General features: G+C 43.8%; 1 protein-coding gene across 1 annotated transcript in view; it reads left to right on the top strand.

Annotated features, from left to right (window-relative positions):
• Nucleotides 1-14419, top strand: part of LOC125487181 (cleavage and polyadenylation specificity factor subunit 1-like) — a 16845-nt gene extending 2426 nt beyond the window's left edge. The window contains exons 2-6 of the mRNA XM_048617671.1: nt 3959-4078; nt 6189-6338; nt 7872-8024; nt 12837-12953; nt 14414-14419. Of these exons, the coding sequence (XP_048473628.1) occupies nt 3959-4078; nt 6189-6338; nt 7872-8024; nt 12837-12953; nt 14414-14419 (546 nt within the window). The remainder of the gene's footprint in view (nt 1-3958; nt 4079-6188; nt 6339-7871; nt 8025-12836; nt 12954-14413) is intronic.
• Nucleotides 14420-17031: the final 2612 nt, after the last annotated feature.

Here is a 17031-nt window from a genome sequence, read left to right as displayed (position 1 = left end):
TCTGCTCATCCACACTACCAAGAATCTTACCATTAGCCCAGTACTCTGTATTCCTGTTACTCCTTCCAAAGTGAATCACCTCACACTTTTCCGCATTAAACTCCATTGGCCACCTCTCAGCCCAGCTCTGCAGCTTATCTATGTCCCTCTGTAACCTGCAACATCCTTCCGCACTATCCACAACTCCACTGACTTTAGTGTCATCCGCAAATTTACTAACCCATCCTTCTACGCCCTCATCCAGGTCATTTATAAAAATGGCAAACAGCAGTGGCCCCAAAACAGATCCTTGCGGTACACCAATAGTAACTGAACTCCAGGATGAACATTTCCCATCAACCACCACCCTCTGTCTTCTTACAGCTTGCCAATTTCTGATCCAAACCGCTAAATCACCCTCAATCCCATGCCTCCGTATTTTCTGCAATAGCCTACCATGGGGAACCTTATCAAACGCTTTACTGAAATCCATATACACCACATCAACCGCTTTACCCTCATCCACCTGTTTGGTCACCTTCTCAAAGAACTCTAAGGTTTGTGAGGCACGACCTACCCTTCACAAAACCGTGTTGACTATCCTTAATCAAATTATTCCTTTCTAGATGATTATAAATCCTATCTCTTATAATCCTTTCCAACACTTTACCCACAACCGAAGTAAGGCTCACTGGTCTATAATTACCAGGGTTGTTTCTACTCCCCTTCTTGAACAAGGGGACAACATTTGCTAGTCTCCAGTCTTCTGGCACTATTCCTGTAGACAATGACGACATAAAGATCAAAGACTGTGCAATCTCCTCCCTAGCTTCCCAGAGAATCCTAAGATAAATCCCATCCGGCCCAGGGAACTTATCTATTTTCACACTTTCCAGAATTGCTAACACCTCCTCCTTATGAACCTCAATCCCGTCTAGTCTAATAGACCGTATCTCAGCATTCTCCTCGACAACATTGTCTTTTTCCTGTGTGAATACTGACGAAAAATATTCATTTAGCGCCTCTCCTATCTCTTTGGACTCCACGCACAGCTTCCCACTACTGTCCTTGACTGGCCCTAATCTTACTGTAGTCATTCTTTTATTCCTGACATACCTACAGAAAGCTTAAGGGTTTTCCTTGATCCTACGTGCTAAAGACTTCTCATGTCCCCTCCTGGCTCTTCTTAGCTCTCTCTTTAGGTCCTTCCTGGCTAACTTGTAACACTCGAGCGCCCTAACTGAGCCTTCACACCTCATCTCTACATAAGCCTCCTTCTTCCTCTTGACAAGAGACTCGACTTCTTTAGTAAACCACGGTTCCCTCGCTTGACCACTTCCTCCCTGCCTGACAGGTACACACTTATCAAGGACACGCAGTAGCTGTTCCTTGAACAAGCTCCACATTTCAATTGTGCCCAGCCCCTGCAGTTTCCTTCTCTATCCTATGCATCCTAAATCTTGCCTAATTGCCTTTCCCCCAGCTATAACTCTTGCCCTGCTTTATATACCGATCCCTTTCCATCGCTAAAGTAAACGTAACCGAATTGTGGTCACTATCACCAAAGTGCTCACCTACCTCCAAATCTAACACCTGGCCTGGTTCATTACCCAGTACCAAATCTAATGTGGCTTTGCCTCATGTTGGCCTATCTACATACTGTGTCAGGAAACCCTCCTGCACACATTGGACAAAAACTGACCCATCTGAAGTACTGGAACTATAGCGTTTCCAGTCAATATTTGGAAAGTTAAAGTCCCCCATAACAACTACCCTGTTACTTTCGCTCCTATACAGAATCATCTTTGCAATCCTTTCCTCTACATCTCTGGAACTTTTCGGAGGCCTATAGAAAACTCCCAACAGGGTGACCTCTCCTTTCCTGTTTCTAACCTCAGCCCATACTACCTCAGTAGACGAGTCCTCATCAAACGTCCTTTCTGCCACCGTAATACTGTCCTTGACTAACAATGCCACACCTCCACCTCTTTTGCCACCTTCCCTGATCTTACTGAAACATCTAAACCCCGGAACCTGCAACAACCATTCCTGTCCCTGCTCTATCCATGTCTCCGAAATGGCCACAACATTGAAGTCCCAGGTACCAACCCATGCTGCAAGTTCACCCACCTTATTCCGGATGCTCCTGGCATTGAAGTCGACACACTTCAAACCACCTTCCTGCCTGCCGGTACACTCCTGTGACCTTGAAACCTTATTCATGACCTCACTACTCTCAACCTCCTGTACACTGGAGCTACAATTCAGGTCCCCATCCCCCTGCTGAATTAGTTTAAACCCTCCCGAAGAGCATTAGCAAATTTCCCCCCCAGGATATTGGTACCCCTCTGGTTCAGGTGTAGACCATCCCGTTTGTAGAGGTCCCACCTACCCGAGAATGAGCCCCAATTATCCAGGTATCTGAATCCCTCTCTCCTGCACCATCCCTGTAGCCACGTGTTCAGCTGCTCTCTCTCCCTATTCCTCACCTCGCTAGCACGTGGCACGGGTAACAAACCAGAGATAACAACTCTGTTTGTTCTAGCTCTAAGCTTCCACCCTAGCTCCTTGAATTTCTGCCTTACATCCCCATCCCTTTTCCTACCTATGTCGTTGGTGTCTGTGTGGACCACGACTTGGGGCTGCTCCCCCTCCCCCTTAAGGATCCCGAAAACACGATCCGAGACATCACAGACCCTGGCACCTGGGAGGCAACACACCAACCGCGAGTCTCTCTCGTTCCCACAGAATCTCCTATCTGTCCCCCTAACTATGGAGTCCCCAATGACTAATGCTTTCCTCCTCTCCCCGCTTCCCTTCTGAGCAACAGGGACAGACTCTGTGCCAGAGACCTGTACCCCATGGCTTATCCCTGGTAAGTCCGCCCCCCCAACAGTATCCAAAACAGTATACTTGTTATTGAGGGGCATGGCCACAAGGGATCCCTGCACTGTCTGCCTGTTCCCTTTCCGTCCCCTGACTGTAACCCATCTACCTTTTTCCTGTACCTGAGGTGTGACTACCTCCCCGTAACTCCTCTCAATTACCCCCTCAGCCTCCCGAATGATCCGAAGTTCATCCAGCTCCAGCTCCAGTTCCCTAACGCGGTTTCCGAGGAGCTGGAGTTGGGTGCACTTCCCGCAGATGAAGTCAGTGGGGACACTAGTGGTGACCCTTACCTCCCACATTCTATAGGAGGAGCATGCAACTGCCCTAACATCCATTCCCACTGTTCTGAATTCCCAAACGGACTATTGGAAAAAAAAACTAGTAACCTTACCAAATCGGCGCTCAGAACATTTTTTTTGGTTAGAGGAGGAGGATGGGTGGGAGACACTACCTAGGTAGTGTTTCGGGTAAAGCAACCACCCAAATATATTACCTCACTTACTCAGCCGCCCCGTGTCCGCTCCTGCTCAGCGTGTGCTCCGCCTATTCACGAGTTAAGTTTTTAAAGGATTAACTTACCTTCCTGGCAGCCCCCTGGTCCTAGCTCTCACTGCTGCTGCAAAAATGGAGTCATGCGAGGTAAGACTTTTATAATCGAAAAGCTTACCTTCCCAGGGTGACCTCGCGCCTCCTCCCAGACTCCCACCATTGAAACAACTGAATGCCCACCTTTCCTGGATTGACTCTTTGGAAGAAGCTCTTCTCATCCCACGAATCTGATTTTTGTTTTCTGTTTTCCTTTCTTTGCCATTTGTTTCTTTTTCTGTGTTTGATCATGTGTTTGCTAAACTTCCATTCCTCCTGTCATTTAATCATCATCGTAGCCAATTCTCTCCTCTTTCCTTTTCCTTGGTCCTGAATTTCTTTATTAGCTGTCAGCTATCAGAGTAGGCAAAAGAGAAAGAAAAGTTTCAAAATAAATGGGATATGTTCCTCTAAATAACAAAGTAACAATAATGCAGCACACTTTTATTGTAAGTTTCAAGAGGCGTCAGACCTGGATCCCTTAGTCCGTTGCCTCCATGAACAGATTATTAACTTTCTTTGGTATTTGCTGCAGGTTCACGTGGAACAGGAGCTTTTGATCTATGAGGCTTTTTCCTATGATGCACAGCAAAGCCAGAACAACCTGAAAGTTCGGTTTAAAAAGGTATGTACAAATTTTTGGCAAAGCAATCCTCAAATAACTCATGTCACTGTTTTAAATGAATATATGTGGTTAAAAATGCTTGCATGTTGATTTGATTTTTAACAAATTTTATTACTTAAAAGTTTTCACAATGATAGATTGTTGACTTCAGGTTCAGTCTGTGCTATCAAACGGAGTAATCCGTTATTACCGTAATTGATCATAATATCTTGTTGCTGTTATGGGATCAAGCTGTGTGCAAACATCTTGCCTTGTTTACTTGCGTAACAGCTCTTCAAGTCTAATTAATTGGCTGTGAAACAACTTGGGATGTTCTGAAACTGCTAGATAATATTAGAAGTGGGGGGAGGCGATGGCCTAGTAATATTATCGCTGGACTGTTATTCCAGAGATCCAGATAACGTTCTGGAGACCTGGGTCAAATCCTGCCATGGCACATGGTGGAATTTGAATTCAATAAATATCTGGAATTAAGAATCTAATGATAACCGTGAATCCATTGTCGATTGTCAGGAAAAACCCATCTGGTTCATAAATGCCTGGTCTGGCCTTCGTGTGACTCCAGACCCATAGCTATGTGGTTGACTCTTGACTGCCCTCTGGGCAATTAGGGATGGGCAATAAATGCAGCCTAGCCAGTGATGCCCTCATCCCGTGAATGAATAAAGAAAAAAAAAATGCAGTTTTTAATGCATCATAAGTTATCCGGAGTTGAGGGGGTTGGCTTATGAGGAGAGACTGAGTAGATTGGGATTATATTCATTGGAATTCAGAAGATTGAGAGAGGATGTAATCGAAACATATAAAATTATGAAGGGAATAGATAAGATAGAAGTAGAGAGGATGTTTCCACTGGCAGGTGAAGCTAGGACAAGAGGGCATAGCCTCAAGATTAGAGGGAGCAGATTTAGGACTGAATTGAGAAGGAACTTCTTCACCCAGAGGGTTGTTAATCTATGGAGTTCCTTGCCCAGTGAAGTAGTTGACGCTACTTCAGTAAACGTTTTTAAAGATAAGGTAGATTTTTTTTTGAACAATAAAGGAATTAAGGGATACGATGAGAATGCGGGTAAGTGGATCTGAGTCCACGAAAAGATCAGCCGTGATCTTATTGAATGGAGGAGCAGGCTCGAAGGGCTGGACAGCCTACTCCTGCTCCTAGTTCTTATACTATGGTGTGCAAAACCTGACCTCCTCCAGGAACAAAAACAGAAGTTGCTGGAAAAGCTTGGCCGGTCTGGCAGGATCTGTGAAGAAAAAAAAATCAGAGTTAACGTTTCGGGTCCGGTGACTCTTCCTCGGAACTGATGGTAGCTGGGAAAACGTCAGTTTATGTTGCAGAAAATAGGGAGGTGGATGGGGTAGGGAGTAAACGATAAGATAAAGGGTAGAGCCAGAAGACACAGAAGAGCAGTCCTCCTGCAGCACCTGCTTTGATGTTGAATCACCCCATTCATTTTTGCACCGTTTCTCCTTTGCTGGTTAATCCAGTTTTCCTCCACTGCTTAAATTATGATATTTGTTATCTGTTGGAATCTACTTGTCTGCATGCTTTAAAATAAGAACCTGACTTCTGATTTATGTTGATGATCTCACTGTTCTCTATTCTGAGGAAGGTTTGTTGACCTGAACTATTCCCTCTTTCTGTCATGGAATCATGGAATCCCTATAGTATGGAAGCAGGCCATTTGACCCATCGTATCCACATCAACCCCTCTGAAGAACATCTCCCACCTTATCCCTGCAACCCTGCATTTCCCATGGCTAATCCACCCAGCCCGCACGTCCCTGGTCACATTGGGCCCTGTAGCATAGCCAATCCATTGAACCTGCACATCTTCAGACTGTGGAAGGAAACCGGAGCACCTGGAGGAAACCCATTCAGACACAAGGAGAATGTGCAAACTCCAGACAGACAGTCGCCTGAGGGTCCCTGACGTTGTGAGACCACTCAGCCACCATGCCATGTGCTGTGTTACTTGTAGACTTTTTCCAGCATTTTCTGTTTTTGTTTTCCTGCTAGATAATAAAGCTGCTCTTGTTCTGACGACAGCCTCACTTGGTAATTGGCAATGTCTTGAGGTAGTTTCTCTTTATTTTTCCTCTCCAGGTACCACATAATATAAACTTCAGAGAGAAGAAAGTCAAACAATCCAAGAAAGACAAGAAGGCAGAGACTGCCACAGGAGAGGAACAGGTTATTCCGAAAGCGAGGGTTGCTCGATTCCGCTATTTTGAAGATATTTCTGGATACTCGGGGGTAAGAGCAACTATAAATAGCTTAGAGTCCTGCATCTTTATTGTAGCTTGCTTTTAACAATACCATGTGCATTATATTATACAAATTTTCTAATCTTTCCAAAAGGAGTGTGCATAGTCTGGGTCAGATCCCACTGCATTGTCGAAGCTAGGGCAGTTGGAAGGTTCAAAAACAAAGTTGCTGAAAAGCTCAGAAGGGTCACTGGACCCGAAACGTTAACTCTCTTTTCTCCTTCACAGATGCTGCCAGACCTGCTGAGCTTTTCCAGCAACTTTGTTTTTGTTCCTGATTAAACAGCATCCGCAGTTCTTTTGGTTTTTATTTAGTTGGAACGTTCGCCTGGTGTAAAAGGTTCCATGGCACTATTTTGAAGAAGAGCAGGAAATTCTCCCTGGTATCCCAACCAATATCTGTCCTTAAACTAACATCACTTAATAAATTTGCAGTTGCAGTTTTTGGGACTTTGCTCCTTGGAAATTAACTATTTTTTTTTATATAAATTCACTCATGGGATGTGGACATTATTGGCTGGCCAGTATTCATTGCCCAAATGGTAAACTGCTTGAACTGCTGCAGTCCACGTGCCAAATGTAAACCCAAAATACCATAAGGGAGGGAATTCTAGAATATCCTGATTTCATGAAAGGTTATAATATAAATACAAATCATTCATTCATATTTTGATGTCAAGCGTTTTGACAAATGTCTTTTTTCCCTGAAGTGGACATGATGAGCTGGGTTGGAATAAACATTTCCAAAATTCCCAGGACCCATAGGGAGTTTGCTGCATCTTCTATGGAAACAAAAACAAAATTGTATTGATTTTGGAAATCAGAAACAAAGTCAAAAAATGCTGGCAACACTCAGCAGTTCAGGCAGATTCTGTCAGGAGGGTATAAGCTGCTAATTCTTCCATTCTCTCAGCAGGTGCTATCTAACCGGCTTACGTAGCATTACAGGTTTCTGATGGCTAGGAACCAGGAATAAAATTGAAAAGTTTCTATTGTTTTGACCCTGTGTGACCCTGTGTTCTTCAATCTCCCATCACACTATTGCCAAATGAGAAATCTCCACTTCTTAAAAAAAAATCATTCTTGACATTTGATCATTGCTAGCCAATACTTACTATTCATAATTGCCCTTGAGAATATGAGGGGTTGCTACCTTGAACACCTGCATTACACCCACAGACCTCTAAGGAAGGTGGTTCCAGGATCTTGATCCAGCTGCACTGAAATAATGACAATTGTAGCTCCAAATCAAGGTGATGTGACTTAGAGGGGAACGTACAGGTTCTGATGTTCGCTTGCACCTGCGACCGTTGTGGTAGAGGTTGCAGGATTGGACATTGCTGATGAAGGAGACGTGGTGAAGTGATACTGTGCATTTTGTAGAATTTTGCAGAATTCTACCACACTACTGTTGGATACGGTGCCAGTCAGCTGGGCTGCTTTTTCATGGAAAGTGCCCACCTTTGAGTGACGCCATAGCACCGGTTTCAGTGCATTGTTAACATCTTCTCCTCTGTCCCAGGTATTTATTTGTGGCCCGTCTCCTCATTGGTTGTTCATGACTTCACGAGGAGCTTTGCGCTTGCACCCTATGACAGTTGATGGGCCAATCGAATCGTTTGCACCCTTCCACAATGTTAATTGTCCAAAGGGCTTCCTGTACTTCAACAAACAGGTATGTGGGAGAACATTGTCACTGTGTGTGGGGTGGGCAGTGGGCAGGGAAGGGGTGGGGGGTGGTAGGGAACATTAATTTTATTCCAGTTAGAAATTTTTACTTGAACATAATTTAAGTCACAAAACATCAGAGCTCGCAAATGTTTTTGGGGGTAAAGGTACTACCTGGTTGTTTTTAAACTAGCTGAATTTTTTTTTTTATTCACTCACGAGACGTGGGTGTCATTTGTTGGCCAGCGTTTATTGCCCCTCTCTTGAGAAGGTGTTGGTGAGCTGTCTTCTCGAGCTGCTGCAGTCACGTGCTGTAAATAAGTCGTTAGGGAAGGAATTGATGAATTTTCTATTTGTCTGCTTTGTAATTATTTTTCTGAGATAAATGTGAGTATTTGAGCCAAAAAGGTCTGGATTCAGGTCCTGTGTGTTCCATGTGTTAGTGTGTCATAACATAGAGTCATACAGCACAGAAACAGACCCTTTGGTCCAACTTGCCCAGGCTGACCAGACACCCCAATATGACCTAGTTCCATTTGGCCCATATCCCTGTAAATCCTTCCTATTCGTATACCCATCCAGGTGCCTTTTAGATGTTGTAATTGTACCCACCTCTTTCACTTTTTCTGGCAGTTCATTCCATACATGCATCACCCTCTGCATGAAATGTTTCCCCTCAGGTCGTTTTTACATTTTTCCCCTCTCACTTTAAACCTATACCCTCTAATTTTAGACCACCCCCCTTGAAAAAGGCTCTTTACCTTATCCATGCCCATCATGATTTTATAAACCTTTCTGTGTAGCTCACGCTTTCCAGTCACGCCAACATCCTTGTAAATATTTTCTGTACCCTCAAGTTTAACAACGTCCTTCCTATAGAATTGCACACAGTATTCCAAAAGTCCTGTGCAGCTGCAACATGGGCATCCCAACTCCTATACTCAATGTTCTGACCAATAATGGCAAACGTGCCAAACGCTGCCTTCACCCTGTCTACCAATGATTCCACTTTCAAGGAATTATGCACCTGCACCCCTGGGTTCGGCAACACTCCCCAGGGCCCAATCATTAACTGTATAAGTCCTGGCCTGATTTGCCTTACCAATATGCGGCACCTCACATTTATCTAAATTAAACTCCATCTGCCACTCTTCGGCCCGTTGGCCCATCTGATCAAGATCCCATTGTACTCTGAGATAATCTTCACTGTCAACAACACCACCAATTTTGGTGTCATCTGCAAACTTACCAAACATAACTCCTGCATTCATATCCAAATCATTTATATAAATGAAGAAAAGCAGTGGACCCAGCATCGATCCTTTTGGGACTCAGCTGGTCACAGGCCTCCAGTCTGAAATACAACCCTCTACCACAACCCTCTGTTTCCTACCTTCAAGCCAATTTTGTATCCAATTGGCCCACTCCCCCAAGCGGTACCTTGTTGAACGCTTTGCAAAATCCACATAGACATCTGCTGCTCTGTCTTCATCAATCTTCTTTGTCACTTCTTCAAAAAAACTCAATCAAGTTAGTGAGACACAGCTTTGCACACACACAACCACGTTGACTATTCCTAATCAGTCCTTGCCTTTCCAAATGCCTGTCCCTTAGAATCCCCTCCAACATCGCTTCATCAGAGGCTCCACTGATGATGTCACCTAGTATGGTGACGAAACGTCTGAACGAGAACATAAGAACTAGGAGCAGGAGTAGGCCATCTGGCCCCTCGAGCCTGCCCCGCCATTTAATAAGATCATGGCTGATCTTTGAGACTCAGCTCCACTTACCCACCCACTCACCATAACCCTTAATTCCTTTACTGTTCAAAAATTTATCTAGCCTTGCCTTAAAAACATTCAGCGAGGTAGCTTCAACCGCTTCACTGGGCAGGGAATTCCACAGATTCACAACCCTTTGGGTGAAGAAGTTCCTCCTGACCTCAGTCCTACATCTGCTTCCCTTTATTTTGAGGCGATGCCCTCTAGTCCTAGTTTCACCTGCTAGCGGAACAACCTCCCTGCCTCCACTTTATCTATTCCCTTCATAATCTTATATGTTTCTATAAGATCTCCCCTCATTCTTCTGAATTCCAATGAGTATAATCCCAGTCTACTCAGTCTCTTCTCATAATCCAACCTCTCAACTCTGGAATCAACCGAGTGAATCTCCTCTGCACCCCCTCCAGTGCTAGTATATCTCTTCTCAAGTAAGGAGACCAAAACTGCACACAGTACTCCAGGTGTGGCCTCACCAGGACCCTATACAGCTGCAGCATAGCCTCCCTGTTTTTAAACTCCATCCCTCGAGCAATGGCAGACAAAATTCCATTTGTCTTTTTAATCACCTGCTGCACCTGCAATCCCACTTTCAGCAATTCATGCACAAGGACACCCAAGTCCCTTTGCACAGCAGCATGCTGCAATTTTTTACCATTTAAAACATAGTCCATTTTGCTGTTATTCCTACCAAAATGGATGACCTCACACTGATCAACATTGTATTCCATCTGCCAGACCTTTGCCCACTCACTTAGACTATCTATATGCCTCTGCAGACTTTCAGTGTCTTCTGCACACTTTGCTGTACCACTCACCTTAGTGTCATCTGCAAATTTTGACATACCACACTTAGTCCCCAACTCCAAATCATCTATGTAAATTGTAAACAATTGAGGTCCCAACACTGATCCCTGAGGCACACCACTAGCTACTGACTGCCAACCAGAAAGACACCCATTTACCCCTACTCTTTGCTTTCTACTGGTCAACCAATCCTCTATCCATGCCAATACATTACCTGTAATACCGTGCAACTTGATGAGGCAGCTTGATGAGCAAGTCAACAACCTCACCCACAACCCGAGCTACAGATCTTTGCCAAAACTTTAAATCCCCTCCAACAATTTATCCACCACTGACCTAAGGCTCACTTGGCCTTTCCTTACAGTTTACTGGTTTTCTTTGGCTAATGCGGTGCCATTATTTATCTCCAGTCTTCTGGCACCTCACCCGTGGCTGTCAATGATACAAATATCTCGGCAAGGGGCCCACCAATCTCTTCTCTAGCTTCTCACAAAGTTTTGGGAAATACCTGATCAGGACCTGGGGATATATCTATCTTTGTGCGTTTTATGACGTCCAGCATGTTCTCTTAGAATCATAAAATCTCTACAGTGTGGAAGCACACCGTTTGGCTCATCGCATACACACCAACCCTCTGAAGAGCATTCCACCCAGACCGACCCATCCCTGTATTTCCCCTGGCTAATCCAGCTAACCTGCACATCTTTGGACTGTGGGAGGAAACCCACGCAGACACAGGAAGAATGTGCAAACTCCACACAGACGGTTGTCCAAGGGTGGTATCAAACCCAGGTCCCTCGTGCTGTGAGGCAGCAGTGCTAACCACTGTATCACTGTGCCACCTCTTCTCTAATGAGAACTTTTCAAGACATTACTATTTATCTTCCCAGTTCCTTAGCTTCCATATGCTTCTCTGTAGTAAATACTGACTGGAAATATTCGTTTAGTATCTCACCCATCTCCTGTGGAGTCACATACAGATGACCACGCTGATCTTCAAGGGGTCTATTCTTTCCCTAGTTAGTCTTTTGCTCTTAGTATACTTACGGAATCTCTTTGGATTCTCCTTAACTCTCTCATGTCCCCTTTTTGCCCTCCTAATTTCCCTCTTAAATATACTCCTGTGTCCTTATATTCCTCAAGGGAGTCACTCAATCCTCGTTGTCTATACCTGAAATATGCCTCCTTTTTCTCGACCGGAGACTCAATTTCTCGCGTCATCCAGTATTCCCAACATGTACCAGCTGTGCCCTCATGTCCAAACAGACGATTAAAACAAGCAGCAGTGAATTAACTGGACCCTTTAGGGTCAAACTTTTCCAGAGAACATTCAGGAAAAGTATTACTTGGTAGAAATCTGACTTGGTCTATTTCTGAGTAATGCCTCCTATTGTATGCTCTTTACCCTTCACTCCTCTCCTGTGCTGACCTGGGGGGAAGAAAGGATGTTTTTCTAATGATCTCACGTGCCTCATAAGTGACTATTCCTCATCAATGACTGTTCCTCATCTGAGAGATTGGACATTGAGTGCTTGCAGGCTATTTCATGATGGAGAGATTTTAAGCTGATCCTAGTGCAGTACTGTCTCATATCCACACGTATGCAGTGTCTTGAAAATGTTTGGTTACGTCTGTGTCTCAGTCCTTAATCTGGGGATTAGGGAGAGGCAATGGCCTAGTGGTATTATTGCTGGACTGTTAATCCGGGGACCCGGTTCGAATCCCGCCACAGCAGATGGTGGAATTTGAATTCAATAAAATATCTGGAATTAAGAATCTAATGATAATCATGAATCGATTGTTGGAAAAACCCATCTGGTTCACTAATGTCCCTTAGGGAAGGAAACTGCCATCCTTACCTGGTCTGGCCTACTTGTGACTCCAGACCCACAGCAATATGGTTGACTCTGAACTGGATAATTAGGATGAGCAATAAATGCTGCCTAGCCAGCGATGCCCTCATCCTGTTAATGAATAAAAGGGAAAAAAAAAGCCACAGGGCAGGAAATGAGCTTAGAGTTATGTAAGTTAGTACCCAATAACAAGCAGAGACCATTCACAGATTGACCCATTGGGGAATGGGCCATCTGAGCTTTCTGTTACTTTAAGCTTGTGAAAGACATTCATGTAACTGTTCACCCATTATTGAAAGCAAAGAAGTTTATTGTTAGAAAGCACGTATTGAACGACTCTTCCATTTGTATTTTCTCATTCCTAATCTTGCCTTTTCATAGGGTGACCTTCGAATCAGTGTGTTACCGACATACTTGTCTTATGATGCACCGTGGCCAGTTCGAAAGATCCCACTACGTTGTACTGCACATTATGTATCTTATCATGTGGAAACTAAGGTGAGAAACAATGCCTTATTTGGAATTTTGCTTTTTTATTCACTCTTGTACGTCTCATCAAGTAAAGGTATTGTTTAATTAGCCTCTGGCACTGGTGTTACTGGGATTTTAGTTAACTTTAACTGTGCATATGCAAAATGTGTTTTTTTAATAATGTTCACTTGCTCACAATGGCCAGCAGTTAGGTGGTAGCCTGGGGTTGGGACTCTACAGAGAGTATTTGAGGTTGCCTAGTGTCAAGATCTTCAAACCTGAAAAATACAAGATCCTGAGGAGAATTAATAGGTTGAACACTACGTGGGGTCTCACAGACATGTGCTTTCCAGCAATGGGTCATTGTAGCGATCAAGTTTGGGATTATTCTGTTTCTTTATTAGCCAACAGGGTTTAAGATTTTTTATTTGGCACCTGTAGTAATGCTAGCAATACCAACTAACTTGATGCAAAACTAGGATCATTCTATCCCTGTGTGGCCCAGTAATATACCACATTGATCACTGGACTGACTCTGGAAACTGGACACTCACTCATCACTTTTACCTTAAATGTTATTCTCTTTCCTTCATCTTTGAATGATACTGATGAGTTTTGTGACTGTTTATCCTATATGCATGCATAACTGTGCAAATTAGGAGCAGGAGAAGGCCACTTAGCCTGTCGGCTGCTCACCCACTGGACAGAATCATGGCTGATCCGATTGTGGCCTTAATTCCACTTTTCTGTCTTATCTCCTGAAACCTTTGACTTTCTTGTCATACAAGAATCTATCTAAAGTGTTTGAGAAGATTTGTAGCTCAGGTTGTGGATGAGGTTGTAGACTTGCTCGCCAAGCCAGTGTGTTTGATTGCAGATGTTTCGTCACCCTGCTAGGTAACATCGTCAGTGCGCCTCCGGTGAAGCATTGGTGTTCTGTGCTGCTTGTTATTTATATGCCTCAGTTTGCTGGGGTGGTGGGCATTACTTCCGGTTCTGTATTTCAGTGGTTTGTATATTGGGTCCAGTTCAATGTGTTCCTTCTTGGAGCTCTGGTCGGAATGCCAGGCCTCCAGGAATTCCCTGGCAAGTTTCTGTTTGGCTTGTTCTATTATGGATGTGTTGTCTCAGTTGAATTTGTGTCCTCCTTTGTCCATGTGTATTGAAACCAGTGAAAATTGGTTGTGTCTCTTGCTGGCTAGTTGGTGTTCGTGTATCCTTATTGTCAGTTTTCTTCCAGTTCGGCCTGTGTGATGTTTCTCACAGCCTTGCATGGTATCTTTATATAGCACTTTGTTTTATTGGTTGTGGGTATGGGATCCTTTAGGTTCCTCAGTAGCTGTTGAAGGGTGGTTGTTGGTTTGTGGGCTACCCTGATATCTAGGGGTCTGAGTAGTCTTGTGGTCACTTCCGACATGTCTCTGATGTACGGTAGGGTGACTGGTGTGTCTGGCCGTGTTGTGTCATCTTGTTGTTTTCTGTTGCAGAGGTAGCGTCGGATTGTGCTTTTTAGGTATCCATTTCTTTTGAAAACTCTGAATTTTGTTCCAGTGAGGATGCGTCGGTGGTTTCTTCTAGTCTTGTGTGTTTGATAAAGAACAAAAATTCACAAAAGAAGAAGGGAACAATAACCGACTACTCTTCCTAGACATAATGGTAGAACGTAAGAACAATGGGGAACTCCAGACAAGCGAATACAGAAAGACTACGATACTTAATCACACCAGCAACCACCCCAACACCCATAAACGGAGCTGCATTGGGACATTATTCAAACGGGTCACAGCACACTGCAGCAACCCGGAATTGCCCAAAGCAGAACAAGGAGTACTTGTAGGGAGTTTTTAAACAGGAATGGATACCTAAAAAGCACAATCCGTCGTTACCTCCGTGACAGACCACAACACGGCCAGACACACTAGTCACCTTATCCGTACATCAGAGATGACCACAAGACTACTCAGACCCCTAAGTATCAGGGTAGCCCACAAACCGACAACCACCCTGTGACAGCTACTGATAAATGTAAAGGATCCCATACCCACAACCAATAAAACTAAAGTAATATACAAAATACCATGCAAGATCTGTAAGGAACATTACACAAGCCAAACTGGAAGTAAACTGACAACAAGGATACATGAACACCAACTAGCCACCAAGAGACATGACCAATTCTCACTGGTTTCATGGACAAACAAGGACACAAATTCGACTGGGACAACACACCCATAATAGCACAAGCCAAACAGAGACATGTCAGGGAATTCCTGTGGGCCTGGCATTCCAACCAGAACTCCATCAACAAACACGAACTGAACCCAATATACAAACCACTGAAAAACAGAAACGGAAGTGATAACCACCCTAGCAAACCGAAGCATATAAATAACAAGCGGGATAGAACACCAACGCTTCACTGGAGGCACGTTGACAATGTTACCTCGCAGGGTGACAAAATGTCTGCAATCAAACACACTGGCTCGGCGAGCAAGTCTACAATCTCAAAAATCTGTCTAATTCAGCCTTAAAGATACTCCATGATCTTTCAAAAGAGAATTCCATCAAAAAATGTCCCTCTCTGCTTCTGCAACTTAAATGGTTTGTTTATTTTTAAATTTCATCCCCTAAATACCCTAACAAATAGAAGCTGGAGTAGGCAGTTCAGCTGCTTGAGCCTGCTCTGCCATTCAATAGGATCATGACTGATCCGACATTCCTCATGTCCATTCTCCTGCTTTTTCTCTGTAACGCTGGATTCCCCTGCTGATCAAGAATCTATCTCAGCCTTAAATATACACGAACAAGCTCTGCCCCCACAGCTCTCTGTGACAAGGAAGATCAAAGACTCCATTCTCAGAAGAAATTCCTCATCTCAGTTTTAAATTGGCACTCCTTTATTCTGAGACTGTGGCCTCTGGTCCTAGACACACTCATGAGGGGAAACATCTCTCAGTATTTACCCTCTCAACTCCTTAAAAAATCCTACATGTTTCAATGAGATCATATCTCATTTTCTAAACTCCAGTGAGTACAGTCCCAACCTGTTTAAATTTTGCTTATAAGGCTCCAGACTAAGAATCATCTTATAGTCTTCTCTGACCTGCCTCCAATGAAATAGCTTTCCTTAAATGAAGGGACTGAAACTCCTCACAATACGCCAGATGTGTCTCACCAGCAACTTGTACACTTGCAGCAAGACTTCCCTAGTCTTGTACTTCAATCCCTTTGAAAAAAGGGCCAACATTCCATCACTTCTTGTGGCTCAGATCATGTGTGGTTTCTGTTCTTTCTGATAACCTGCTGCACCTGGGTGCTAGTTTTCTGTGTTTCATTCATAAATATCCCCAAGCCCTGCTGTGTTGCAACTTTCTGCACTTTTTCTCCAGTTAAGTAATACTGTTCTTTTGTTCTCCTTTCCAAAATGAATAACTTCACATTTTCCCACATTATGCTCCATTTGCCAACTTTTTGCCCACTTACTTAACCTATCAATATCTCTATTCTGTGGAAGGGTCATCAGACCCAAAACGTTAACTCTGATTTTTCTTCACAGATGCTGCCAGACCTGCTGAGCTTTTCCCGCAACTTCTGTTTTTGTTCCCAATATCTTTCTGTAAACTGTTTCTATCCCTTTTGCAACTTGCTATTCCACTTACTTTTGTGATGTCTTCGAATTTTGCTACAGCATATTCACTTCTTTCTTCTAAGTCATTAACGTATATTGTAAACAGTTGTGGTCCCTGTAGAACCCACCTGGTTATAGGTTGCCAATCTGAAAAAGATCCCCTTATCTCCACTTGCTATTTCCTGCCTATTAGCCAATTCTCTATCTGTGCCAATATACTACCTCCAACACCATGGCCTCTAATGACTTTACCTTTTGTGAGGTGCCTTGCCAAATGCTTTTGTTCTGGTCTCTCCCACAAGGGGAAATGACCAGTCAGCTTTTGGTCTGTCAAGTCTCCTCAAGAACGTATGTACTTCAATAAGATCACCTCTCATTCTTCTGAACTCCAAAGATCGCAGGCAAGCCTGTCTAACCTTTGCTCATAAGATAGCACCCTCATCCCAGTAACTACTTCAAATGTAATTATGTCCAATC

The sequence above is a fragment of the Rhincodon typus genome, chromosome 2 (genome assembly GCF_021869965.1).
Source record: "Rhincodon typus isolate 14 chromosome 2, sRhiTyp1.1, whole genome shotgun sequence".
In the NCBI taxonomy this organism is placed as follows: domain Eukaryota; kingdom Metazoa; phylum Chordata; class Chondrichthyes; order Orectolobiformes; family Rhincodontidae; genus Rhincodon; species Rhincodon typus.
The sequence above is the reverse complement of the archived record's forward strand: the minus strand, read 5'-3'. Positions and strand labels throughout refer to the sequence as shown.